The sequence below is a fragment of the Borostomias antarcticus genome, assembly GCF_949987555.1.
Source record: "Borostomias antarcticus genome assembly, chromosome: 21".
In the NCBI taxonomy this organism is placed as follows: domain Eukaryota; kingdom Metazoa; phylum Chordata; class Actinopteri; order Stomiiformes; family Stomiidae; genus Borostomias; species Borostomias antarcticus.
Genome location: NC_140254.1, coordinates 15272448 through 15299279, shown reverse-complemented (window position 1 = coordinate 15299279; position 26832 = coordinate 15272448). Strand labels below are relative to the sequence as shown.

Genomic DNA, 26832 nt, shown 5'->3' with positions numbered 1-26832 from the left:
GGCCCAAAAAATTTGGAAATCCCCTGACTGGTCTTTAAATATATACTTTTTAAAATTCCATGATATTCCAGCAGTTCCTAACCTGATGCACTAGATTTTTAAAGCAAAGGTAAAGGCGTATTTCTGGGGTGGCGTGTCTGTATTAATGGTGGAAATAAGTGTTTTTAGTAATGCTTGTAATTTCCACTGTGGAAATGTGTTTTTAGTAATGCTTGCAAGTTTGGGGTTTTCTTTGTATACTTTCCCTTAAGATGTTGTGCTTTTAATTTCCAAATAAAAATCAAATCAATTCAAATTGTTTGCTTCACATAACCAGCTGGGAACTCTCCATTGGAAACTGTTTGGAAAAGGGCATGCACTTTCAAAAATACTGGGGCAGGTGATTGGATCATGAACCATCCATCACCGTCGATCAGGCGCTAACTTCAACCGCAAACCTGTCCACCGTAGCTGTTTAAATTTCCTCATAGAACGTTGATTGGCGAATTCATTTTCTGATCTGGCACAAATATTTATTTATTTTACTACTTTAGCCGGTTATAACTAATTTAGTAAAAACCAGCTCTCACCCAGTTTGCTGACAAATGGCTGCACGTTAGAGTACAATCTCTTCAGGTTCCACAGAACTGCAACAGAAATACACAAGACTTCACCATGATACAAAGCTTGTCATACACAGCTTGTCATGCACAGCACACAAGACAAGAGCACTCAAAACACAAACGCAGGCATGCACTGACCAGTGTTATAGGCAGAGTTTTTGATGGGAACGGCCAAACATTCCTGAAAGACAAAACACAGTTTTTGATGAGGATTTTAGCCTAATCAAAAACAGAATTCTCTGGTGAGGTCTGGACCTTCAAACTGTTAACTTATTTCCAAAAATCTTTTATATAGTCTTCAAACAGCATACAGACCACCAATGATCATTCCAAAAAGCATGCAAGTATCCAAAGAAAGTCCCTAGGTCTAGCCAAGTGCACCAGGGAAGGCAGAAAGCATTCAACAGTCCTTTGTCCGATTCTCGAATTTATACTTTATAAGTACCATATTGCTCCATATACTAACCTATCATATACTCTATACTAATATACTGCAGTAAAATCTATCCAACCATACTGTTGGCCAGTGGCCAAATTATTATATGTTTAAGAAAAGGGGGTGACAGAGGGTTATTCTAGACTCTGAAAAACACATTGTAAAGGAGCCCCCAAAACATCTGTTCCCAATTAAGTACTGGTCATTTCTCCTGTGTGGCCTAGTGCTGTAATTCGATGCTCCAGCACAAATCTCTTATACTTGTATGTCACAACTCAATCCATTACATTTATTATTGCATAAAAAAAATATCCCATTAATAACTTTAATCAAATCTTCTTCATTTTGGAGACAGAAGGCCAGGGCAGGCAGAAATATATTACAATGCCCTCAGAAGTTAACATTCATCCAAAAACAGTGGTGGCTTTGATTCAGATTCAGGCTTTGGAGTAATAATGTGTCCTACCTGTACACGGCCAGGCGGGTGTGTTTTCTGTGCCTGTATCGCAAGCTCAAGCAACCTTTCTTGATCCTTCTGGGTACCAGAATCCTCCATGTCTTTCAGTGAGTTGGGATTGATACACTTCTACAAACACACACACACACACGCGCACACACACACGCAGTCAGAAGGATCTCACTGATATAACCACCCCGTTGAAGCAATCTTGCAAAGTGTTTGTATTGTTCATGTGTGTGTATATGTTTGTAGGCTCACAAGAAAGGCGGTGACGTGCTCATAGCTGAAAGCATGGCCGCCAATGGTCCAGACCGTTAACTTCCTCTTACAAAGCAGGCATAGGAAGCCATGTCCTGGATCCTCTGGGGATTTTCTGACAACCCTATATTGAACCAGACACTGCAGGCCTGGGAAAGGAATAAAGATGGGACACAAAAAGGGAAAGGACAGAGATACACTTTTTTGTTTGTTCCCTTTTTTTACACGCACCCTCTTCCCTGTACAGTATGCTGTGTTTTGAGTGTCCAGCTGTGCTCACCAAGCAGAGGATACTTGCTTTCCCACAGTTCTTGACTTGCATGGAACCCATCTACAGGAAACACACACACACACAGTTAGGCCCCCACAGCTCCTCTGAAGGACACCAGAGAGAAAGTTTAAATATTAGGGTGAAGACGACAACTTGACAGCTGACCTTTAAGGTAATGCGCAAAGTGCTGCAGTTCTTTCAGGACTGGAGAGGCCGTTGAAACAGGACCAGCATCGTGGAGAGGGGAGGGACCAGAACACCGAGTCAGAACCAGAACACAGAGTCAGAAACAGAACACAGGTTGGACACTCTTGTTGGCTAGTGGTCAGTCTATAAGTCTTACCATGGTAATAGGAAATGACGCCAGTAGTTATGAAAGAGAAATGGACGGCTGGAACATCTAGCACCTGAGAGAGAACGAGAGGGAGAGAGGTTAGAAGGCCAGAATGAGAGAGAGACAATACATAGCATCTCCCCTCACTTTCCAGATTTTTCTGTGCGTGTTACTGTAGTGTAATTTGGTAGTTGAGGAGAAAGGAAGAATGTCTGGATCCATTGATGCCGTTCAACACTCTTTATTGAATCAAAGCATCTAATCACTCTGCAGAATGATGAGTCCACACAAAACCAACGGGTGAAACTGGTCTGGACTGACTAGGGAATTTGCATGAGCTGCTTATATAGACATCTCTGAACATGAGGCCAATTCTTCTGATACCCAATTCTGACCACTTGATGAGTCTACCTAAACCTTCTGGTATGCCATCATATGCAATTCTGTCAGTTTAAGAGTCTATCTACACTTTCTGGGTTCCAGAGGGCCATGGAAAAATGATTATGCTAGCATAATATCACCTCAAAGGTATAATGCAGACCCTCTATCTAGGCTGGTGAACAGCTTTCAATAACAAAGTACTGCCAATATGTGCAGAACAAAAATAACCTGTTTGTATCAGACAAAGAAATGTTTGATACATTAGCTCATAGAAAATGCACCCTCCAGGTGTATAGCAACAGTTCTCTTATTCAACAGTTTAAGAGTACAGGACATTCAAAAGTACAAGATGTTCTTACAGGTATGTGATCAGCAACATAGGCTACATGTGATTGTTTAATGATTTGTGCAGCATTTCTGTTAGAAAATATTGGTGCCGGTCCATGTGTCCGGAAACATTTCAATGTCCCGGACAAACAGGAGAAATTCTGGTCATTATATTATAATATAATATTATAGGTGTCTGTCGTGGTGATTAGCTGTTGTGTAGCCTACAGTAAATATGCAATTTAATGTCTATTTCTCATCCGATACGATGTGTGCTATATGTTAGGCTGTTGGCCTTCTTCACAATCAGGCTGACAGGCCAAAATGTCAAAATAAAGTAACTGCATATGGAGCCAGAGTGTGCAACACTTTTTCTTCTTTCTTATGACCAGTTCTTCCAGTGATCAGCACCTCATAATACCTTGGTGTGCGATACCTTTTTGTTATCTATAAGCTTTGGCTTTCATGATTCGCATGCCCTATAGATGTCCGGGACTGCGCAAGCGCCACTGGGCAGCCTTTCACTTTATTTTGTCGTCTTTGCTACTTTGAATTACGGCTGAAGGCTACTTTAAGATGTTTATGGGATGAATTGGATTTGAGGATGTAGCTGGTCATCTTAGATAGGACTACTTTATCTTCTGATGCCTATTTGAACGGACTGCATCGATCAATGCAATGACTCCACATTACGCCTTAATTAAGTATTTGTTTGGGACTAACAACAGTAATGTGAGTTTTCCATTTTCTCTTTCCATGTTTTCCAGTTTTACCCTTTTCATCAATAAAACGTCATTTTTATAACCACGTCTCATTGATTGGGAAGCCATTTAGAGCTGCTTGTCAAATCATAACCTACTTATTCGGACTCAGAGGATGATGAAGAATATAGGTAAAAGTCTACAGAGTCTTAAAGTCAATGTAAAGCTGTTTGTGTGTTTCTGTTCTCATGTGGACGGTCTAAATGTGCAGTGGTAGGGATGAAAGGAGACAGTTGTTCTGTGCTGGGGCCGGGGGTTAAGAGGCCACGCTGGGAAGTCACAGGGGGGGCCCCCATCCTCCCCAGGGTGTCCGATGCTTTTCATAGAATGTCATAAAAGTACCACTGGCCAAACAATCAGTGGGATTGAGACTTCAGATGGTGGATGACAGCTCATGCACCTTGTGCCTGACGGGCTACGCATCTTGTGACAGTAGGGCCCCTCTGGGGAGCCAATCTGACTACACTAGACCTTAAGGGAGGTGTGGGGGTGGAGCAAAAGAATACTATTTCGTGTCTTGAGTTAACCTTGAGACCTTGATTTTGGGATGCGGTAGACTCTCTGTGCCTGTGGTTGCCCAGCCCCGATTAGATCAAGCTGGGAAGAAGATTGAGGCCTCGTTTTCTGCCCACAGCTCCAGCCAGCCGATAGACAGGGAGAGACAGGGACTGTAACATGTGAGTTTAAGTCTGTCCAATAAATTATTGTTTGCCGCTTCCAATCCCGTGTTGGGTGATTTCATCAATGGCTATCACAACAAGAAGGGTATTAACATTGTAATCCATATTAGATTTGCTACAACGTTGGCTTATACAAAAATAACACAACGCAGAGCAACAGAAGTACGCCAAAAGCCAACAATGAGGAGGACATAACTGTTCATTGAGAGACAACTGATAGTCAGGCTGGGCTATATAAAGAAATACCACAATGCATGTAGTCTAGATGTATAACATTATGGTTAGGCTATACACTTGATGGTAGACTGCCCTCTCGCTCGCTATGGTTTTCCGCTAGGCAGGCTACATTGCGGCTGTTTTGTTCATCGCAGAGGCCTATAACCTACATATAAAAAAGGAATATTTTGGGGGGGGTTTTATATAGAAGGAATCAGACTGTGGAAATGTAGTTTTAGCCTATGTTATTACAATTCAAATTGTGCTTAGAGGGAATTATTTTCGCCGGACATTATGACCGGAGAGATTTAAATATGTCGGACTTCAACAGATTCTCCCAGACAAAAAAGGGTAATTGCCGGTTAACGGAAACCCTGGATGTGTGATATATGTATCTATGATATTGTGTGACAAAGTGTTGTGCCAATAAAGATGTTCCAGTGTGAAACTGTGTTTGGGCAGACAGACTCTCTCATCCTGACTGCCTGAGTGTTGGTTGTTGGAGATCCAGCCCCGGGTGTTGTACTTGTACTATTTTTGAGTACAACATTATTTTAACTCTGTTGAACGGTGTCTTGGCTTCTTGATCCTTTTTGTATGAGAAATTCCGTAATAAGTACAAGACGTTCTTAAAGGGCAATGCTCGTTTTTGACAACCTGGACCTTATTTACGACATATTATAAGAAGTTTGACTCACCGAGATCACTTTTGTGTAGTTCGGAGGCCTGTAGAAGAAATGGCGCGCAGACTGGCTATTCTCCGGCTCACATTCTCTGCGCTACGATCGTTGTTGGTGCCGAGAATATTGTCGTCGTCATTCGTCAGCAACAATCCGATCGTAGCGCAGAGAATGTGAACCGGAGAATAGCCAGTCTGCGCGCTGGCCTGTGCGCATGCGTGCTGGAGCAAGTGGGGAAAGGCGTGTAAAGATCATATTACAGAGGCTAAAGACCCCGTATTTGAAAACCACAACAATGCCTCGCGTTGAGGAATCTCAACTGTCGATTCATTCAAACTGATTGATGAAAACAACCGTTTAGCGGCCGAAAATGGATTTTGAGAAACTGCATTCTCGGTGCCCCGATCACCGTCATTACATGGATATACTGGCTCGCGCTGGATTTTCAATTTCTTCTACAGGCCTCCGAACTACACCAAAGTGATCTCGGTGAGTCAAACTTCTTATAATATGTCGTAAATAAGGTCCAGGTTGTCAAAAACGAGCATTGCCCTTTAAGTGATCAGCAACATAGGTTACATGTGATAGGATTGCATAAAATTAGGGATGCACCGATTGTAAAATTCTGGGCCGATGCCGATGTTTAAAATAACAATCTGGTCGATGGCTGATTGTTTTATTTTAATTCCCCCCTTTTGTGCTCTGGAAACAAAGAAATTAAGTGTTTGGTTCCAAAACGCCAATTTGTCATAGTTGCATAATAGGTAGGCTCTTTATCTAGGTGTGAACTATTTCTGGCATCATATTTTAAGATAAGGCTATACATTTTTGTGCAAAGCAAAACAATGTATTCACAGTGTAGCTGGAATGGAAACGGCATGAAGGTATGATTTATCATACCATGAAAGCAAACTACACGTGCGTTTGCGGCGTTACGTCACGGATCTTCTCCAAATCTGCAGCTGGGTAGGCTACGTTTTGCAACAAAAAAAGACGTAATTGTTGCAACATAACATCGGCCACTACCATCAGTGAATGTCATTTTATTTGCCGATGGGCCGATGGCAGTCAACAAGGCCAACATCGGCCGATGCCGATGTTCGGCCGATGCATTGGTGCATCCCTACATAAAATATACTACATTACCTTGATCACCATGTCATCCCTTGCAGAAGCCTTCTCCTCTCTCCAGGCTAGGGAGGTCAGGAGCGACATGGACAGGTTCTGCCCCCAGCCAAACGGCAGGCGCTCTGGGCACTGGTGTTTCTGCCACAAACACACACACAGTGTAAATGAATATACCATTACACTGGGGTACCAGTACAAACATGTCAGAGCCAGAAAACAATGTGCATACTACTGTAAAGGCTGATCAAACAACTTGGGAAGTGTTGTGAAGATTGACCCGACTCAAGTTGACAGAATCCTTGGAGAAAATCTTTATTGACCAGTTAATGAGTGCAATTCAAAAAAAAAAAAAAAGGAATGCCAAAAATCCCAAATTAGTGGCTACTGGCACATTCTAATGCCACTATTCCATCAAATACAATGACTTTAATTATGGGGGATTTTCTGTCTGGTCGTGCTGCATCCTTGAATTTTATTCTCATAGGCCAATGTGCAGGGTCACTGAAGAACCCACTTCACACTGCTAATGAGGGATGAGCTGTTTGTTCCCCACCACAGACATCGCTAAATGGCATTGTTGTTATTGTAGCGAATGTCTGAGTTTCCTAACGTTGGCTACGCTAGCTAGCATGATGCACAATACAGTAGTTAGCAAGGCTGGCGAGAAAATTGGTTAATTATGCCAGCCGGGCAATTTAGCTGGCTAGCTAGTGATGTAGCTTTATTATGATATAGATTTAATTATGATATAGATTTAATAAACTTGATAAGTCAGGCAGACGCAAGAGTTGCTATTATGAAACATGCTTTATTGACGAAACCTCAACACAACACTTCATCCCGGGTTGGTTGCAATCAACTGGGTTTCATGAGAGCATAACACAAGTTTATATGGCATTCCAATAATTAATAATGGTAAAATGTTGTAAGATGGGAAAGGGGTGTTTGCTATCATCCAACTGGTGGAGAACAACTTAGTCTCAAGTGTTTGAAAAGAAAGAACTGGTGCCAGCGCAAGTTCATGTTGGAGCCACTGACACATCGTTCAGGGAACTAAGAGTTCACCAAACAGGGAGTGCTCTTCCCAAAAACCAGAGACTGGCTGTACACCAAGGGCATTGTTCTGGCATAAACTAGTGTTTGACTAGATCTCACCCACCAATAATTCTGTATTCCTTTGGTTCAGCTGGAACCCACAACGCTAGCTAATATAACGTGCTTGCCAACTTATTTGAAAAGTTGTGTTTACAAGATTGACAGCTGTTGTGTTAACATACTAGCTTATCAGAGGTTAACTAACTGCATCGGTTTTGGACAAATTTGTGCAGAGGTGTTCACGATGTGCTGAGGTGTCCACAATGACATTCGTGTACGTGTACGACAGGGAATGGACAAATACAGAAGTAAAATTTTTCTGAAAATACACGAGTCATGCTGGCTGCCCCTGATCCTTCACACCCACCACCACAGAAGGCTGAATAAATGACAGCAGGGTACTGTTGCCATTGACAACGATGTTTCTAGGAAGGCTCACCAGCGTCCTGAGGAGGTGTTTTCTGCACTCCAGGTGAGACCTGATGAGGCAGCTGGGGATATTCTCTTGGCAAATATGGCACATGAATATGGGTTCGGCCTTGGCCTCAGTGCTCAGGCACATCACCATCAGATTGATACCTGTGAAATGGAGTCCCCAGTCAAGAATGAAACATACTGTACACAGACTGGAAACACCGAAATGATCCATTTTACATTTTAGTCATTTAGCAGATGCTTTTATACAAAATGACTTACAACATAAAATATTCATCATGAGTAAGTATAGTACATTTTATCCAATCCTATCACATGTGGCCTATGTTGCTGATCACATAAGAATGTCTTGTACTTCTGAGCGCCCTGTACTCTTGAGCTGTTGACTAAGAGAACTGTTGCTATACATCTTGACGGTGCATTTTCTAGGAGCTAATGTATCAGGAAAGTTCACATTTTGGCAGTACTTTGTTATTGAAAGATGTTCACCAGATGTAGGTAGAGGGTCTGCATTATACCATTGAGATTATATTATGCTAGCATAAGCATTTTTCATGGCCCTCTGGAACCCAGAAAGTTTAGGTAGACTCTTAAACTCTCAGAAATGTATATGATGTATATGGTGTGAACCCGGGTTAGGGTAAGGAATGTGTTTTACATACGACCATGTACCAACAGTTTAAGATTCAGTGAGAATGATCTACACACTCAGGGCTGAAAATTAACACCTGCCACCGGCCAAATGCAGGTAAAATTGGTGACTAGATTTCGGAAGGCTATCTGATAAAAATATATACTTGCCCGGTAGATTTTTTTCATCTACAGTCCCCTTGGCAGGTGACTCACCATGAGCCAAAAAGTTAATTTTCACCCCCGTACACACTGTATATGTGTTGTAACATTGCAACCACTTAATAACGCCAGTGTAAGCACACATGAAAGTTTCAGAAAGAAGATTCGTATTGAAAACAATCTTACCAATCACTGGTATTGGCCTATTAGGGTTGCTGAGGATGTTGTACAAGTCAACGGAAGGAATGAACCCTAACAACGACAGAAAGGAAGTGGTGTGAGATTAAATGCTGATTCATTCTTTATGCAAAGATTGAAAATGGCTTATGTTAAGACAAGATTTAAGTTAACACAAACACAAAGTATGCAAGATCGCCATTTAGCGTTGCTTATATATTGCATATCTGCATACATAAGGCATTGATGAACAGTGAAATGTCATAGAAATGTTATTGATAAGAAATGTTTAGACGTTAAATATTGCTACATTGCTGTGGAAATGTAGTGGGCCTCGCCCTCCTGAGAAAAACAGTAGTCGTACAAGCATGACTCTGTAGAAGTGCTATGCCTGTTTCTATCAGAGGGAGAGACACAGACACACCCAGAGGAGGTGCTGAGTCAACCTCCCCTGTAAAGGAATAAGTTACTGTGTGGAGATCTCACTGAGCCATGTTTGGTGTCTCTCTCTATTAACAATAGATACCTATAGTGTGACTTAAGACTTCTGTCTCTCAGTCTCACCTTTGCCTAGACAATCAGGTGGAGATATTTCCACCACAGACATGAACAAAGTGAATGGAGTGAAAACCTACCTTTAGCACCACACAAAATGCCTATCGCACCATAGGAGACAGAGAGAGAGAGAGAGAGAGGGAGAGAGATTAACACACTTATCGGTCTCTTGCATATCAATAGCATCACTGAAAATAATCAAGTAGTACCTGATCCAAAAGTCTGCTTCAGTCTCTGGTGACACACACACACACATACAATGTTTTTGTCAGTACTTAATATTAGTTGGGGAGACAACATTGACTGATTTATTGAACTGCAAAAGCAGAAAATAGATGGTGACAGACCTCCCTGTGCGCCATCCCACGCACATGTGCCTTGTAGAGGGATACCGACAAAAATGCCTCTTTGCAGACCTGCGAGGAAACCAATATCACACGCAGTCTTTCTTAGTTTTCTTTCGGTTTCTCAAGATATAATAGTGCATGGTCTAGTCCATAGTGAAATAGTGAATTACTGTACTGTGACTACAGGTAGAGGAAGTTAAAATGTATACTTACCACACAGCTCAGCCTGCAGATACTTCGCCAAGGAGTCCCTACGGAAGGATCAATAACAACTAAGAGTCACCAACAAAAACAGCATTTTGCGAGTCACTTGAGCACTGACCAAGCAAGTCTGAATTAACACACAAGCATACAATTGTAGATAAAGCTAAACAAAGCATTAAAACTATGCCAGCAGGAGCATAGTGAAGGTGTATCCACTGATTGAAAGTCTATGTGGCATCATCACTGCTGTCATCGTTCTAGATGGTTGTGTCGTGTATTAATTTGATCAGGCCCTAATTAGACTCAACCCTTTGTTCTAATCAAGATGATATTATATATGTCTATTGTCAGTCAGTCAGGCCAGGGCAGCAGAATATTATCAGGAGAGTTTTATAAGGGAGGGGGAGTCACAAGGAGCATCGTGGCGTGGGAAGACAGGTGCTCTCAGACTGTTCATCAGATAACACTGTATGAAAAGGTATATAAGACGCTGTCACGAGTCAGTCGTGTGCGATATCTCTCGAGAGCCCACCGGTGTTATTGTCTGTTACTGTTGTACAAGCAATAAAGCCTGTTGCATTGGATCCGGTTACTAGTGCCTTATTGATTCGACTTCAACTACTGAACAAACAACTTTGGAGATTGTAATTAAACAACTAAAGGCGTCATACACGTCAGTTGACCTTAGAATTTGTAAAGGTAATCTGATCTGAAATCTGTGACTAAAAGCCATCTATACCTGAGCCATGTCATCGATCAGTAGACTATCTTGACTCTCACCTTTCTTTGCCTCTGCCATGTCTGGACGTGACATGCCTGGATGAGTCTCCACAGGAACAGCATCAGAGCCTGGGCTTGTGGTAACGGCTTGAGGGACTTTTGGTTTGTCTGAGGAAGGAACTGAAGACCCACAGCAGAACATCAGCGAGAAAACACACACGGATGGAACAGAGGGTGATGAACTAGACACTTATGTTTCAACATTTCATTACGTTGTATTTCGTTTTTTGTGCAATATATGTAGTATGTGCAATATGGAATGAAATAAATCGAAAGCGCTTTACAATGAAGGCCTCTCATTCACCCATTTACACACACACACACACACACTAATGGCGGCAGCTGCCATGCAAGGTTCTAGCCTACTCTTTAGAAGCAATTTGGGGATCAGTGTCTTTGCCCAAGGACACATCGATATATCATGAGGAGGAGCTGGGATTCGAACCACTAACCCTACGATCAGAGGGGGTGCCCAATTGTAGCAGATGTGGCTTCTCAGTGTTTCAATCTTCAGTGTTTTCCTTCAAGTGTAATGGAAATTCTGTATTATTAGATCTTAGTTGAACCCCATAACATATTAGACCTCAGGCGAAGTAATTTAACAGACTGTGCATTGTTTTGGCCAGTTAGAACTGGCCTCTCATTCCTTGCATAGACAATATTGTGCATCTACTATCTTATGTTTGTAGAACTAAGCGCCCTTGATCGTCTTCGCTCACACGGTCCTCACCACCAACCCTCTCTGTTGACAAAACAGGAATCTACCTGGGCTGGGGGAAGGGGGGGGGGCGAGGGCCGGGAATTACTGTAACTCAGACACCACGGTTTCTCCCTTTGACTGTATAAATGTTGACTGTAACCGCAGATCTGCAGACATTTGTCTCATTGCAGACTCCTGTGTGCATGAAGCAACTGAGATTTGACAGTCCCCTTCTCGAGGCGGGTTATTGGGGGTGTTTGTATGTTATTGTGCTGTTTGGATGTATTGTATGTGGCTGCTGTGCTGCTTGCATGTAATAAACTTTGTTAAACTTAGAACGTTGGCATTCAACTCTCTCCTGAACAACACTTTGTCAACAGAAATTTCCATGACAAGTTTCTCTCAGTGTAACTTGCCCGTCTTCTTTTCTCTACCCCTCTCTCCGTGTCCTTCTCTCATCAGAACCTCAGCTAGGGCTGGGTGATATGGCCAAAATATGAACTCTCAATTTTTTTCAGTGTTATGGATGATTCACGATTTTAATAATTTTTTTTCCTGTTTACATGGACTCAAGAGAAAACATGATTCAACTAGAAATGGTGCTCAGAGCACACAGACCTCCACCCCTGAATGCATTTTTGTGACTCTCTGCACGCGAAATTGAATGGGTTCTTAATTGGCCCATGCTACACCTCTCCACTGAGTTTAAGCAGGCTGGTAGTTTTTGCATAAAGGATAAGTGCAGTGAATTTCATGTTTAGCCCTATTCCTGGCTTCCCTGGCATGTATCTGACTAGTACAGGTTAAAATATTTCTGTTTTGTGCAGTACAGAGTTCTGTGTCAATAACGTCAGCGCGCGCGCCCTGGCTCTTTGCTAGCTATGGGAACACTCGAGAAACTCTAAAATGTATGATATACGTGGATTTCAAGTTCAGGAATTACATGGTTTATGCTTACCAAGTTCTGAAATCATCCTGTAAACACCATAGGTCCTTTCGCCTCTGCATTTCGAAACAACAGCTACATACAACAACCATCTCTTCACGCTGTAAACCTCCGCGAAATTCATCCGCGCTGCGGTGTGCGGAGGTTTACAGCGTGAAGAGAGATTGACACAGAACTCTGTATTGCAAAAAACAGAAATATTTTAACCTGTACTAGTCAGATACATGCCAGGGAAGCCAGGAATAGAGCTAAACATGAAATTTAGTTTACTTATCCTTTAATCCTAGTAAATCAATGGAGGCAAATGGCCGACCTGGCTGTGTTTGGCCGGCTTGTGGACCCGCCCCATTATTCAAATCCGCTCCAGAATTTACTGAGTGAGTTGACCCATGCTACACCCCTCCACTCTCCACTCCCTTTCATGAAAATACAGTCTGGTAGTTTTTGTGTAAACCTGATCTAAAAAATGAATTGAGGTGAATGGCCGGCCGTGTTTGGGCGGCTCGTGTACCCTGACCGTTTCAGATCCTCTCCAGAATTTAATGAGCTCTTACTTGGCCCATGCTACACCCCTCCATCGAGTTTCATGAAAATCGGTCTGTCAGTTTTTGAGTAATTCTGCTAAACAAACCAACCAAGAAATGGCTTGTGGATCCTCTGTGATTCGGATACGCTCCACAGTATTTAAAATGAAAAGATACTACAGCCAGCCTCTTACGCAAGAAACGGCAAACCATTCCCATTAGTGATATTGACAAAATCAGAAGTATATATCCAACATTCCACCATTCCCTTAGCCATCACCTTGAAATGTGCATCCATTTTGTCCAGTGTTCATCCCATCACACTGTCATCCCTCACTGAGATAGCCTCCTCATTGAGGCCTGCATCGTACCTTCTGAACCCTGTCCCTGCTCCCCTTGCCTCGTTGCTCTGTGAAGAATCTTGGGATGGTTTTTGACAGTGATTTTAAATTTGATAAACAGATCAGTGCTGTAGTAACGACAAGCTTTTTTCAACTGCGTCTCCTGGCTAAGACCAAACCCTACCTCTCTGCTACTGACCTAGAGAGGGTGATCCATGCCTTCATCACTTCAAGACTCGACTACTGTAACGCCCTGTATGTTGGCATGGATAAATCTTCCCTCAACCGCCTACAGCTTGTCCAGAATGCTGCCGCTCGCCTCCTCACAGGCAAGAAAAAGCATGACCACATCACGCCAGTCCTGGCCTCACTTCATTGGCTCCCGGTCTGCTTTCGCATCGATTTTAAACTCTTGCTAATGGTTTCTAAAGCCCTAAACGGCCTGGCCCCTCTGTACCTCTCCGAGCTCCTGCATTGCCACACCTCAGCCAGAGCCTTAAGGTCTGCTGACCAACTGCTGTTGGAGGTGCCTAAAACTAGACAAGTCTAGAGGCGACAGGGCCTTTGCAGCGGCTGCCCCCAGGCTATGGAATAGCCTGCACCTCCATGTTAGATCCTCCCAGACCCTTGAGTTTTTTTTTTAAATCCTCCCTAAAGACCTACCTTTTCTCCCTGGCGTTTTAACCAGTCTGTGCCTTAGCCTTGTTCATGTTTGATGTCTGTATTGTTTTGTTGTTATTTCCTTGATTTGTTGAGAAATGTTTTCACCTAGGACCCACTTTTGTACGGCACTTTGGTCGACTGCTGTCGTTTTAAACGTGCTCTATAAATACATTTTGATTTGAAGCAGTTGTCCAGCCTCTCCTAAAGAAAGCCAACTTAGACACCACCCTCCTCAGTAAATTGTCCAAGATACTGGAAAAGGCTGTCCTCAGCCATCGAAACAACATCCTGGAGAGGTTCCAGTCTGGTTTCAGGGCTGGCCATAGTACTGAGTCTGCCCTTTTGAAGGTATCCCACAACTTTCTCTGCATTGACGACTCCGGGAGGTGTGCTGCCTTGGTCCTTCTTGATCTTGGTGCAGCTTTCGAAACAATAGATCACACCATACTGATTGACCGCCTCCATCAGGGGGTTGGTATTACTAACAATGCACTGACCTGGTTCACATCCTAAGTAGTACACTAGTAAGGGGGCGATCACACCTGGGAAAGACGCTAGAAACGAGACGCTAGTAAAACCATTGATTTCCTATGATACGGCGCGTCTGACTGGCGTTCCGGCGTCTTTCTCGACGGGCGTCTTTCAAGCGTCTTTTCTGACGCGCGTTCTTGCAGGTGCGTCAGTTTTGACGCGCGTTTGTAGATGCTGAATTTAAAAAAAAGTTGAACTATTTTCAACTTTTAGCGTCAGACGCGAGAAGCGCCATTTCGTCATTGTCATATTTGGCCCAGGCGTTTCAAGCGTTCACGCGTCTTTTGCAGGTGTGATCGCCCCCTAATAGAACATTCTTGGTGAGCCTTGCAAACAGATCATCCCACCAAGCCAGCCTCGCCTGTGGGGTTCCTCTGGGTTCTATCCTTGGGCCCATCCTGTTCTCCCTATATATGCTCCTCCTCAATCAAGTCATCCAACGCCACAACATTTAATTCCACTGTTATGCAGACGATACCCATCTCCATCTCCCACTCACGACAGATGACCTTACCGGCCTGGACCGCCTTAATGACTGCCTGAGAGACATCAAGGATTGAATGGCACAAAACTTCCTGCAGCTGAATGAAAGCAAGGGCGAAATGATCCTATTTGGCTCTACCACAGCAGTCAGTTACATCACCAACAACATGGGAAGTTTGTCCACTCTGGTGAAACCAGAGTGGACAAATAACCAAAACCTTGGGTTATATTTGACTCTGATCTCAAGTTTGCCAGACAGGTGAGCTCAGTGGTACAGTCCTGCTTCTTTCAACTGCACACCATCGCAAAGATCAAGTCCTTCCTCTCCCCCAGTGACTTACGGAGGGTTGTCCTCATGCTCATCTTTTCCCGATTGGACTACTGTAATGCCCTCTATGCAGGGATTGCAGACAAAACCAGCCACAGCTGCTGCCAGGCTTGTGACGAGCACCAAAATGAGGGAGCACATCTCTCCAGTCCTTGCCTCCCTCCACTCGTTCCCAGTGAGGTGTGTACTAGCCAGTACACCAAAATTCTAAAACCAGGCCAGACCCAGCCTGGCTTATGTGCGTGGCTGGCTTGTTTCTGTTCAGGACTGGTAGGACGGAAGCTAGTCATGCCACTGAAATAGCTGTGAATTGAAACGACATGAAATAATGTCTGATAAATTAAGATAGGTCTTGTCGCCTGGACACATCAGTTCCAATGCTTCCCATGCTAATCCAGCACAATGAGAGCAGGATAGCCAGTTAGCTTATGAGCTCACAACAACTAGCAGCAGCTTCCATAACATTAATGGTAGCGGTCAGTGGTTAAAGCAGTTACACTGATGATTCCTGTAACGTTAGCTATTTTGCTGCAATTAGTTCAACTTCCGTTTCTGGACAAAGGTAAGGGATAAACCCAGATAACACAAGGCTAGCGGACCTACAGCAGGTCCCCGATGGATGAGTTGGCGGACTTCCAGCGGAATATAACACAAGGCTAGCGGACCTACAGCGGGTCCCAGATGGACGAGCTGGCGGACCTCCGGACGAAACGGCACAGGTCCATGTCTTTAAACAATTCCATAGTTTTGAGTTTTCTATGATCAAAGGAGGTTGAACACCAGGTGAGCTGTCTTGTTTGGGAGAGACGAGGAGCACTTGTCCTTACTGACGAAACGGCACAGGTGCTCATCCAGGCTCTATTCATCTCCCGCCTAGACTACTGCAACTCTCTTTGCTGGGGATCCAGCATTGGCCATTAAACCTCTGGAACTTGTCCAGAAAGCTGCAGCTCACCTGGTGTTCAACCACCTCAAGTCCTCCCACACAACCTCTCTTCTCTGTTCCCTACACTGGCCCCCTGTAGCAGTTCACATCCAGTTTACATTTCTGGTGCTAGAATGGTGAAAATCTATATGTAAATATGTATAGGTTTATATTTTCATACACCAATGTTTTTGGCAGCTGTATATTGTCTGTTCAGTTTGATCTGTGGATCGGTTGAGTAGATTTGCAGGATGGGCTTCAGGGTCTAGCATTCACTGCCACATAGGAGAACAGACTACCTCTGCAGAGAAGCAGCCGAGTTTGATTTGTTGGAGGAGGTTGGAGTTCCACACACTGGCCATGCCATTCAGAGCCCTCCATACAAGCGCCTTCCTCCCTTTAAGGTCTTGCTCGGACAAGATGACCAATGAGCCCAGGTATTTGAAGTCATCGACTTCCCTTAGAGCAATGCCTCCTGTTGTTGTTAGAGGTGGATAGTCCGGGAAGATGTTGTCGTGATAACCTCGGTTTTCTTGGCATTTAGCCTAAGGCCAACCTTGGCACTCTGTCTCCACTCTGCACAGGAGCCCCTGTGCTTGCTCTACTTGGTCAGAGAGCAGGCTGATGTCGTCCACGTAGTCCAGGTCCATTAGGACTACAGCAGGGTGTCGTCTCTACCTCCTAGGCATTATAGCGAGGCCGAGTTCCTGCTCTTGTCCACTGATTGCCTTACTGGATGCATAGTCAAAGACTATGATGAAGAGGAAGGGGGCAAGGGTGACCCCTTGCAACTCCCCAGCCAGGATGTCAAACTCCTCACTGTTGCCGTCTGGGGTCACCACCTTGGCTCTTGTACTCGTGTACATGGTCTCTATGGCCCGCAGTAGATTGGGAGGGACAATGTGGGCCTTAAGTATGTTCATTATCGCACCTCTGTTTATCAAGTCAAAGGCCTTTTTGAAATCGATTAAGCACAGTACTGCTTTCAGGTTGTTCTTTTTCACCTCCTCGATGATTCTCCTTAAGGCCAAGATCTGGGTCACAGTAGTCCTCTGCTCTGGAATCCCATTGGTCACATATGTCAATTTGTCATCCTTTCGTGACAAATGTGAGCCAATTAGGTAATACTGTAAGTGGGAAGGGACAGAGGGGGTGTTTCCTTCTCATGTTTATTGAGAATGAAAAATGTATATAAGACAATGCATGTCCACTGGTACCTCAGATGCTCAGCTGACCAAGTCACTGTAATAAAGACCTGTATTCCCCTGAAGACTCTTCCTCCGACTAACTAAACTCCACTACACTAGCCTACAGGTCAATGAAAGGAACAATCCTACCTCTTAAAGCACCCATTGTATTTTTATTTTGATATTCATGCACTTTGGCTTTAGCACTAGATTATGCTGAGTCACTTGTTTAGAAAGGAGATACACTTCTGGTGAGTAATAGCACACTGACTACCTACGTTTAATGCAATTCCTGTAATCATATCAGTCGCTTTGGATTAAAGCATCTGCTAAATTACTAATGTAATGTAACATGTAGTGTAATGATCTAGGGATGAACTTGCCCACCCAATGGTCCCGGTATGTACAATTTTGTGTCTGAGCCCATGAACTATATCTCCCTCTGTCCCTTTCATCGGAAACTCATCTACTCATTCTCATTCAATCTACTCATTTCTTCCTTTTTTTCTTCCTCTTTTATATTTCCTCTTCCCCATTTGTCAATGGCCTCCAACTTTCTCTTGTTGTCCCTCCCCCTCAGCAGAGCCTCTGTCTCTTATCCATCTTCCTCCAGTGAGTCAGTAAGGTAGTGTGTGAGGTAGAAAGTCAGGTTGTGAGTCAGTTTGGTTGTGTTAGTTCGGTAGTCAGGTACTATGAGATACATTTGTCCTGCATCTGAACTCACCCCTGGCAAGAGAGGAATGATACCAGTGTAGCGGTATGAGCTAGCTGACGGTCCACAAGATACCAGAATGATCATATTAAGCCCGGTCAGGTTGTCTAGGGTTGATTCCTCGCTTACAGCCACTCCCCAATCTCCGCTAACTAGCACGCTAACACAGAAATCACACATTTGCCAGAAACCCCTAGAGAGCTGAGAAAGAGGTTAGCTCACCTGTGTCGTAGTGAGATCCATGTAGCCCTAAGGCTGGTCCGCGTCATTGCGGCCAGCTCCATCTTTCTTAGCAGCTCGTTCAAGGGTTTACAACAGTTCTATAAGATCCAGTTAGGAATCCGGGCCAAAAGGGATGCCCACACAATCCAGAGTCCCTGTGAGTGGTCAGTGAACTCGCTCCTCACGAGGTCCACCGCCTTGGACCGTGCCAGTCGACCCCTCGGTCTCCATGTTACTTTCATAGACAGTCTCTCATTCCGGGTGCGTTCTTTAACCAGAGCGCCAGGCGAAAGACGACAACCTGCTCACAGTCTCAAAGCTGCATGAGAACCTTTTATATTTAAATATTCAGGGTTTTCTGTCTAAGCAAGGGTAACATAAGACCCTTTGAATTATTTAAAATTTCAGTGTACTCGCTAGTACACTGTATTGCTAGTATACTGCTAGTGTACTGCTAGTTTACTGCAGTTTTTATCACAAGCAGAGGGGCTGCCAAAGTGCCGAATCAGCTCATGCAGCTTTAAAGGGACATACCCAACCTTTCACACCCTCACAGAGGTACCGGCACTCCTTACTGAATCCACTGAAACAATTATATACAATAATATGCGATGGGATTGATCTAATAAACCAAAATGAACATAAATCATAGGCTACCCTGCTCTACTTTCTGAAACCACCAGGCACTCCTCTGTCTAGGGGTGGTCCCAGATATGGAAATGCCATGCACTAGGGGTGGACCATATAAGTTCATATCACAATATTTTCCACTGTCCGAACGATATCGATATATCACATAAAGATATATGAGTAAAATGGTAAATGGTAAATGGACAGCACTTATATAGCGCTTTTCCACCTTAGCGGCACTCAAAGCGCTTTACAATGGTCTCTCATTCACCCATTCACACACACATTCACACACCAATGGCGGCAGCTGCCATGCAAGGTGCTAACCTGTTGATTGGGAGCAATTTGGGGTTAGGTGTCTTGCTCAAGGACACTTCGACATGTGGACAGTTGGAGCTGGGATTCGAACCGCTGACCCTTTGATCATTGAACGACCCGCTCTACCAACTGAGCTACAGCCGCCCCGTAAAAAAAGATTATGGATCCCATTTTGTAGCCCTTCTTGTGTGTGCAAACATGATTTCTTTTCCACTAATTTGAGCACAAATCATTTTTTTTAAGTTATAGATCTGATGATCTTGACTGTTCATCTTTACTTAACAATACATTTTAAATCACATCACTTAACTGTAATTCAGCCTGTAAAAACCAGGAAAGGATAACTTAAATGCCATATTACGATATCAAAAATCTAAGACAATATCTTGGTCTCAATACAGTATCAAATACTGCATTTAGACTAATACCAGTTATCAATATATTACCCAGCCCTAGCGTGCACATAACACCAGCTTCTTGTCAAAGAGAAATCAAATGGTTTTTTTCTGACACACTTGGAGAGACCCTCATGGGTATATGTCTACCTGCATTAGACACAGAAGGGCCAATCTTTAGCCTCTGTACCTACAGACTAACACATATCATAGCTCCATTGGTAGAGAAAGAGAGTCAATCTCAGGGTCCTATGTGGGAGTTAAGGATCTCATTGTACATGATACCCAACTTTTGTTCTATCAACGTCATAATTCATTCTGCCTTCCCTGCCAAGCTCAGTTCTGCCTACAGTGTACCTAGTCCTGTAACTATGGTCCAGTTATTATATCATTATGTCAACATTAACCTTTCTTGCCACAGGGTTAGGGTTAGGCCACGGGGATTAATAAACTACTACTACTACTATTACTACTTCAACCAGGAAAAGACAGAGATACAATCTCTTTTTCAAGGGGGACCTGCCCAAGAAAGGCAGCAAACAGAATAAAATTGTAGTTTATACAAATATAAAAGTTACAAACATACAGGGTAACCAGACGACAAATGTCAAACTGTTTCCTGCTCACACACACTCAATCAGGATTTAATTCATCTGAAACATCACCCATCACCAGTCAGTGTTTCTCCTATAATTCTAAGAACCCCCACTAGGCCAAAATAGTGATGTTGTAGATCGCTAACGTTGTTAGCATAAGTCACATATCGGAAATTAGCATCACGGCTAGCGTTGACATTGAACTAGAACTTGCTGACGTAACATGATGTCCAACATCCACGAAGATAAGAGTGGTGTATTGCTAGCTAGCTAGCCAGCTTATGTTCTGATGCACTGTCAAGATTAATATCAAAACCACTTGACAATGCCTCGTCTTTGTCCAGTGCATGGATGCATTATAAAAAGAAAACTGGATGTGGCATTGAAAGATGGCCGCCCATTCATTCCAATGAAAGTTGCTCAACCAGCGCATGAAGCCGAAAACGTTTCCACGCGTCCTACTCCTTTTCTACTTCTTAAGCCCACAACACAGGCACATTAGTGTTTTTCTTGACACCGCCTAACCCTTTTTACCATAGACCAATGCAGCACTACCACATACAGAAACAGCTGTAAAAAGGCTATTGCTGGTGCATGCCGGTGTAACCGTCGTACTCGTCTGCGTTGTGTTCAACAGTTAGACCCATGTTAAGTGCTTGCCCAGAGTGGGATTCAAACCGACTTTCAACAAGCTCTTCTGCTTGTGAGGCGGACACGCTGACAGTTGCAGAGGTAGTCATCCATTATCATAGCACACTCAGTGCTAATACATACCGAGTTTGTCCCCTGGTTTGGGGATGGTCAATAAGCTGCTCTCCTTGCGTTTTTTCCTCATGGACTCCAGCTTCTCAAACACTATAAAAGACCAAACAATTACTGTAGAGACGATGAGTCTTTGTGTGTGTGTGTGTGTGTGTGTGTGCGCGCGCATGTGTGTTTTGCATGTCCCTCTCCACTTACCGCACGCATAGCTTGAGAAGACCAGTGATGTGAACATAGCTGGCTCCAACACCACTTGCTGTAAAGACAAAGCACACACATTATCCAACACTGAACCAGATGTCACACACAAGGCAAAACCGCAAACAAGGCGAGAAAAATACATACGGCTCAATGGCCACCTTTATCTCTGTGTTGGCTTCTCCGCTGATATCTTGTGCTTGCTTGGCTAAATCACGCATCATGGAGCCAAATTTGCAGGTGTAGGTGTAGTCTTTATAATCATCCTTCTTCAATAGGGTGGATGGGTGCCATGCTTTCTACACACACACAAAAACCAACACAAAGAAAGTAATCACCCCTGAGTTGTGTACCCGTCTGTTCATGTACCAGGTCTGTAAAGACACTCAAAAATACACACACACAGATACTTACAAAGTACCAGTAGAGGTGGTCGAAGCTGACCATGTGTTTGATGACATGGTTGTCAGGGACACGGAGGCGACAGAGCGTACATAGGTAGGCACGCCTCTCACATGGCCCCTCACAGGTGAACTCCACCAGGTGCTGCAGGCCTGCAGGGTCAGGAGGTTGGAGGTGAGAGGTCACTGGGTTCAAAGGTCGCTCATCTCTTACACACAGGGGTTAAATTGGGCTGGGGTTCATCAGTGAGGGGCCTGTACCCCAACCCCTGTTTTTTTAAATGACGTTTCATCATCACTTTCACTGGCCTGGGTCTTTCACTCCGCTTCTCAGTCAGTTGTCAGATTAGAAGAGGTGTAACAATGCTCATGGGATAGGGAGCCGTCAGATTATTTAATGCGTGAGTATACCTTGGAGTTCGTTTGATATTCAGATTAAACATTGTTTTCGCTAACAACACCGAGTTGATGCAAGTACGCTCATCATATTTTCGATGCTTTGTTTTGTTGTCCATTGCCACGGCAAGGTTAGAACTAGTACGGTGGGGAGGCTACATTAACACATATTGAATTTACAGCCTGCAATGTCCTTAAATTTTACACACATCTCTCATTATTTATTTTTTTCTCTCAAAAAAATCACATTTCATTCAAAAACATAAAACCCTATTACACTTTAATTTCTCTAGCCTCATGAGCAAACAATCTGGCACTCAGGTTTGGGTTTCTCTGCCCCTTCCTTGAAACACTCTGGCACCCTCCAGGGGAGGGGCCTCACACTATGAAAACCAGGATAAGAAGATATACAGTAGGCAACTGTCTATATAGAAGACATAGCCTACTGTATGTGCTTAACGAAAGTAGAAGCTATTATTTTAGCTAGTTAATTAGCTTTAGGTAATCTGATCATTGTACTGTAGGTTGAGTTTGATAACTTTATAGCGTTTTTATAAATTCTAGGATTGAGTCGCCCAACCCAGCAGTAGCTATAGTGATGCACAGGATTGAGAAGCGAAGTGTTGTGAATTGTATTGAAAGTCGCACTGAAATGAAAAATGCATTCTGTCCCATTTTGGCTCAGATAATTGGTCATAGTGTTCACCTATTCAACGATGTATGCCCAAAAAATTACAAAATTCTACTTTTGTTGTAATCTTATATCAAAGTATATAATTACTTACTTCCTGGAAAACGGTAGGTCACGTGCAATGACGACAACAGGTACCTTAGATTTTAGGCCAATAATCTCACGACATCCACCCGTCAATCAACGCTATCCTTCTATCGAATCTGTCTAAAGTTCTTAAAACCTGTCCACTCGTCAATGTTCCAATCAAATTCCTCTAAACATTATGTCCCACCCTCATAGCTTGTTTGCGTCGGAAATACGTCAAACTAGGGAAGTTAGATGATCTCAAACGTCCGTTTCTGTGCGACTTTAAACAAGAATCAAAAATACTTTAATTTCAAAGACAGGTAGATCATAAAGGCTTGATATTTGTTAACTCCGCTAAAACAGGGCCCCCCCCACATAACAAATCCCAAGTTAACCCCTGCTTACACATATAAAGCTAAGTGTATCTGCTCTGTTTGTGAGATGCAGAACCTGAGCGCTGACACATTCAACAACATTAGGTCGTTTCTTGGCAGGAAAACCGTGTATACTGACCCAGCAACGGGTTTTTCCTGTTGGGGTCTTTCCGGTACACTCGTAGAGTCCTCCGCTCTGGCCTGCAATCTGACAAGAAGGAAGGGAGGGGGGGAGAGAGAGACGGGTGAGTAAAAGAGAGAGAAATACAGAGACGCCAGATGCTCTGGTCTAATCAGACCTGCCAATAAACAGAGAAAGCATTCTACAACACATCATTACATCAGACTCTCTGACCAATGAGGAACAAGGGCGGTGCTGTCACTGACCTTGGATTGGCTCTGCCAGTAGGTCCGTCCGAGGGAGAACCTGCATCACTGGCGAGAGTAGCGGATTAGTTAGTAACATTAGCTGGTGGGAGGGTAGTCGGCAGGATATTAGGATAGCCTGAATATTAGAATATTGTGAAAAGATACGAAGCGGTGCCGACTGTACCATTGCACTTTATGTACTATACCTTTGGTGTAGGTGCTTCCTTTGCAAGCCATATACACACTCTTGGGCATGTCCAACACCTGCACACAGAATGACATGAGGAGGAGACAAATAATTCTAACTAACTAGTTAAGAAAACTGCTGTGTCCATGGAATTAATATAGAGTTGGTGTAAGAGGAAACACAAGCACACACATACCTGGAGTACCCCCGATCCCTTTGTTTCAACCATCTTGAGAGCCTGGAGATGAAGACTGCTCCTCATAGTGGTGCTGGGCAACCAGGAGAAACTCAACTCATCGGGATCTGTGTAGCTCTACCACACACACACACACACACACAACTTCTGACTTCTACACACACACACACACACACTACTTCTGACAACATCTGGTTTGGACTGGAGTGGAATATATTCCCACAAACTTACATAATAGTTGATGTAGTGATCAGAAGAGGCCAGGTGATCTATAAGCCGTCCATCTGAACAAGTTTCCTCACACACGTGGCACAGGTAGAATTTGAAACTTGGCCCTGACATACATAAGGTCATCAAATCGAGCCCTGGGGAGAGACGAGCAAGCATGCGCACGCGCACACACACAATAAGATTATATGAATGCATTAGACATTGATAACTCACACACATACAGACACACACACATGCTTATGCACCACACACGCCAAAAAAGTACTAAAACACAGAGACAGTCCCTGTGACACACTAACCTATCACAGGGTGTTTGAAAAGGGACTCAGCCTGGTTATTATCCATGAGAATGATGCCCGGGAAGTGAACTACAGAGCCCAGAGGAAGAGAGAAGATGGGTCAGACAGACAGGACCAGTTCCATTTCAGTCATGACTGAGCCAGATTACAGCTGCTGCTTGAGGAGAGAAACTGAACAGGGCCATGGAGGTAAACAAATGAGACAACTCACCTGGACCTTGATGCAAATCTGGAACAGGGCGAGAAAAGGGGAAGTCAGCGGGTGAGGTGGTGTTAGAGGATTTAGTAAAACAATAAAAAGAGGAGAGTCAGCAGTATATGTACATCGTACATTAGCCTACATGTGACAAATAAAGGAATCTTGAAAGAAAAAAAAACTAATAAGAAACTGGTCACACATTCCAACACACTACCTGTCTGGAAGACTTCTGCCATTCTCTGTAAATGAAGGGTAGGAAAGATAAGTGTTTCGGTTAGGTCGTTTTTTTTAGGGAAAAAGACCGAAATAATTCCAGAAAACAAGATGAAGCTACTCGTGCTCACGTGACAAACGATACCCTTGCGTTGAACAGCTGACGGGCATATATTATCAGACGCCAAACGTGGAGAGAGGCGCGGGCTTACCTGTCGGTGCGCTTCCGCGCGCACATGCTGCTTGAAAGAGGCGAGCGTGGCAAACCTCACAACACAGACCTAAATCAGAGGAAACCAAGTCACAATCTTCTGTGGCAAAAAAAAAACTGTCTGTTAGCTATTATTTACTTTGTAAAACGAGATTGAAATCGCGCCGAGTACCAAATAATCAACCACCCAGCTCACCTGACAGGCGATTCCGTTCGGTTTACTTTTAGTATTATGTACTCGTACTTCGGTCTGGTGCAGAGCGGAAGTGTTCTCCGGCGCGGATATTTTAACGTTATGGGCCATGTCGTAAGATAGCTTGCAAAACAAACTCCGTTTAGTCTAGCCAGCTAAATTAACCTTGTATATCATCGTCAATAATGTGAATCTCGACCATCCAAAACAAAGAACGTGGTCACATAGCCGAGCTATCGACAGATCCACGGTGAAAATAACGTCTACCCGCTAAATTACTACTGTATGGTTCCTTTCTTGATGAGGATGTAAATTTCCTCGGCTTGAACTCTACGATATCCATCGATGTCTCGTATTCTTTGTACTCCCCTTATCCACACCCATTGGTCGATTAGTTCAGAGGGGTGGGGGCTCATAACTTATCCACCAATGGCTTTTGAGAAACGGCTAAGTGGAAACAACCCAAGGAATCGTGGCCAATCTAGAAAAAATCGAAGGAACTAGAATCGAAAGCCAGACCTCGCAATCCTCGCTCCTTTTATTCAAGGGAGTCTGGTGTGGGATATTCTGTCCAGTTGTGTGCAATATCTGAGTTTTTAGGCGTAACATGAATAATAAAGAAGTGTGTCTCACACAAGCAAGCAGAGTCCAATGGTCTTGGAGTTTTACCGATCGATCAGGTCAGCTCACATTTGGCTATACATTATGAGACACCCAGCTCCCGTTCTCTCCTTTTTAAATATATTTGTCTTGATCATATAATATATTTGATCATATATACCACATGTATAACATATATGTTTGAACTGTCTATTGTTTTTATTAGAGGTGGTCATGTATGACTGAACATACTTGTGTACTTGTGTAATTTTTTCAATCAGCCATTACAGACAATAACAGAAGACATAAGTTACAAAAGTAGAAAGTAAGTCCAGTGTTCATTCCTCTGGGGGGTAAAAAGGCCCTGTGTCCATGCCTCTGGGAGGGCTATGTGATGGATAATACTGTTTTTTTCCGGTTTGCTTCAACACTCAAATGAAAAAGAACACATAGTGAAAGCTGAAACTCAAGGGGCAAAATCTCAGCCCAGATGTGCAGGTAGCTTATGATTTATATGTAGACTAATACCACAGGATCCAGGCTAAGAAAATGTAACTTTTCCTAATACAGTGTTTATCTGATTTGTTTTTCATGAATCAGATATGATTTTGTTTTACGTGCATAGAAACATAAGACAATATTGGGCGTAAACAACAAACAAACCAGGCCAGGTCCAGCCTGGCTTATGTGTGTGGCTGGCTTGTTTCTGTTCAGGACAGGCAGAATGGAAGCTAGTCATGCCACTGAAATAGCTGTGAATTGAAATTACATGAAATAATGTCTGATCAATTAAGATAGGTCTTGTCGCCTGGACACATCAGTT

The 26832-nt window shown here is 43.5% G+C and overlaps 1 protein-coding gene across 1 annotated transcript; it reads right to left on the bottom strand.

The window, feature by feature from the left end:
* Positions 1 to 711: 711 nt before the first annotated feature.
* LOC311322848 (uncharacterized protein) lies at positions 712 to 25590 on the bottom strand (the record flags this gene model as incomplete). The annotated part of the gene is made up of 28 exons (XM_084454966.1): positions 25413 to 25590; positions 25218 to 25286; positions 25007 to 25031; positions 24805 to 24822; positions 24594 to 24662; positions 24295 to 24428; positions 24064 to 24180; positions 23887 to 23944; positions 23699 to 23746; positions 23451 to 23519; positions 21795 to 21934; positions 21542 to 21679; positions 21381 to 21438; positions 21195 to 21275; positions 10920 to 11039; positions 10149 to 10186; positions 9936 to 10004; positions 9798 to 9822; positions 9669 to 9689; positions 9043 to 9108; positions 8069 to 8208; positions 6553 to 6672; positions 2371 to 2434; positions 2193 to 2231; positions 2037 to 2087; positions 1757 to 1905; positions 1505 to 1624; positions 712 to 783 (listed from the first exon to the last, which is right to left on the bottom strand). The coding sequence occupies exons 1-28, from the start codon at positions 25518 to 25520 to the stop codon at positions 712 to 714; spliced, it is 2226 nt and encodes a 741-aa protein (XP_084311092.1). The 5' UTR covers positions 25521 to 25590.
* Between the last annotated feature and the right edge of the window lie 1242 nt (positions 25591 to 26832).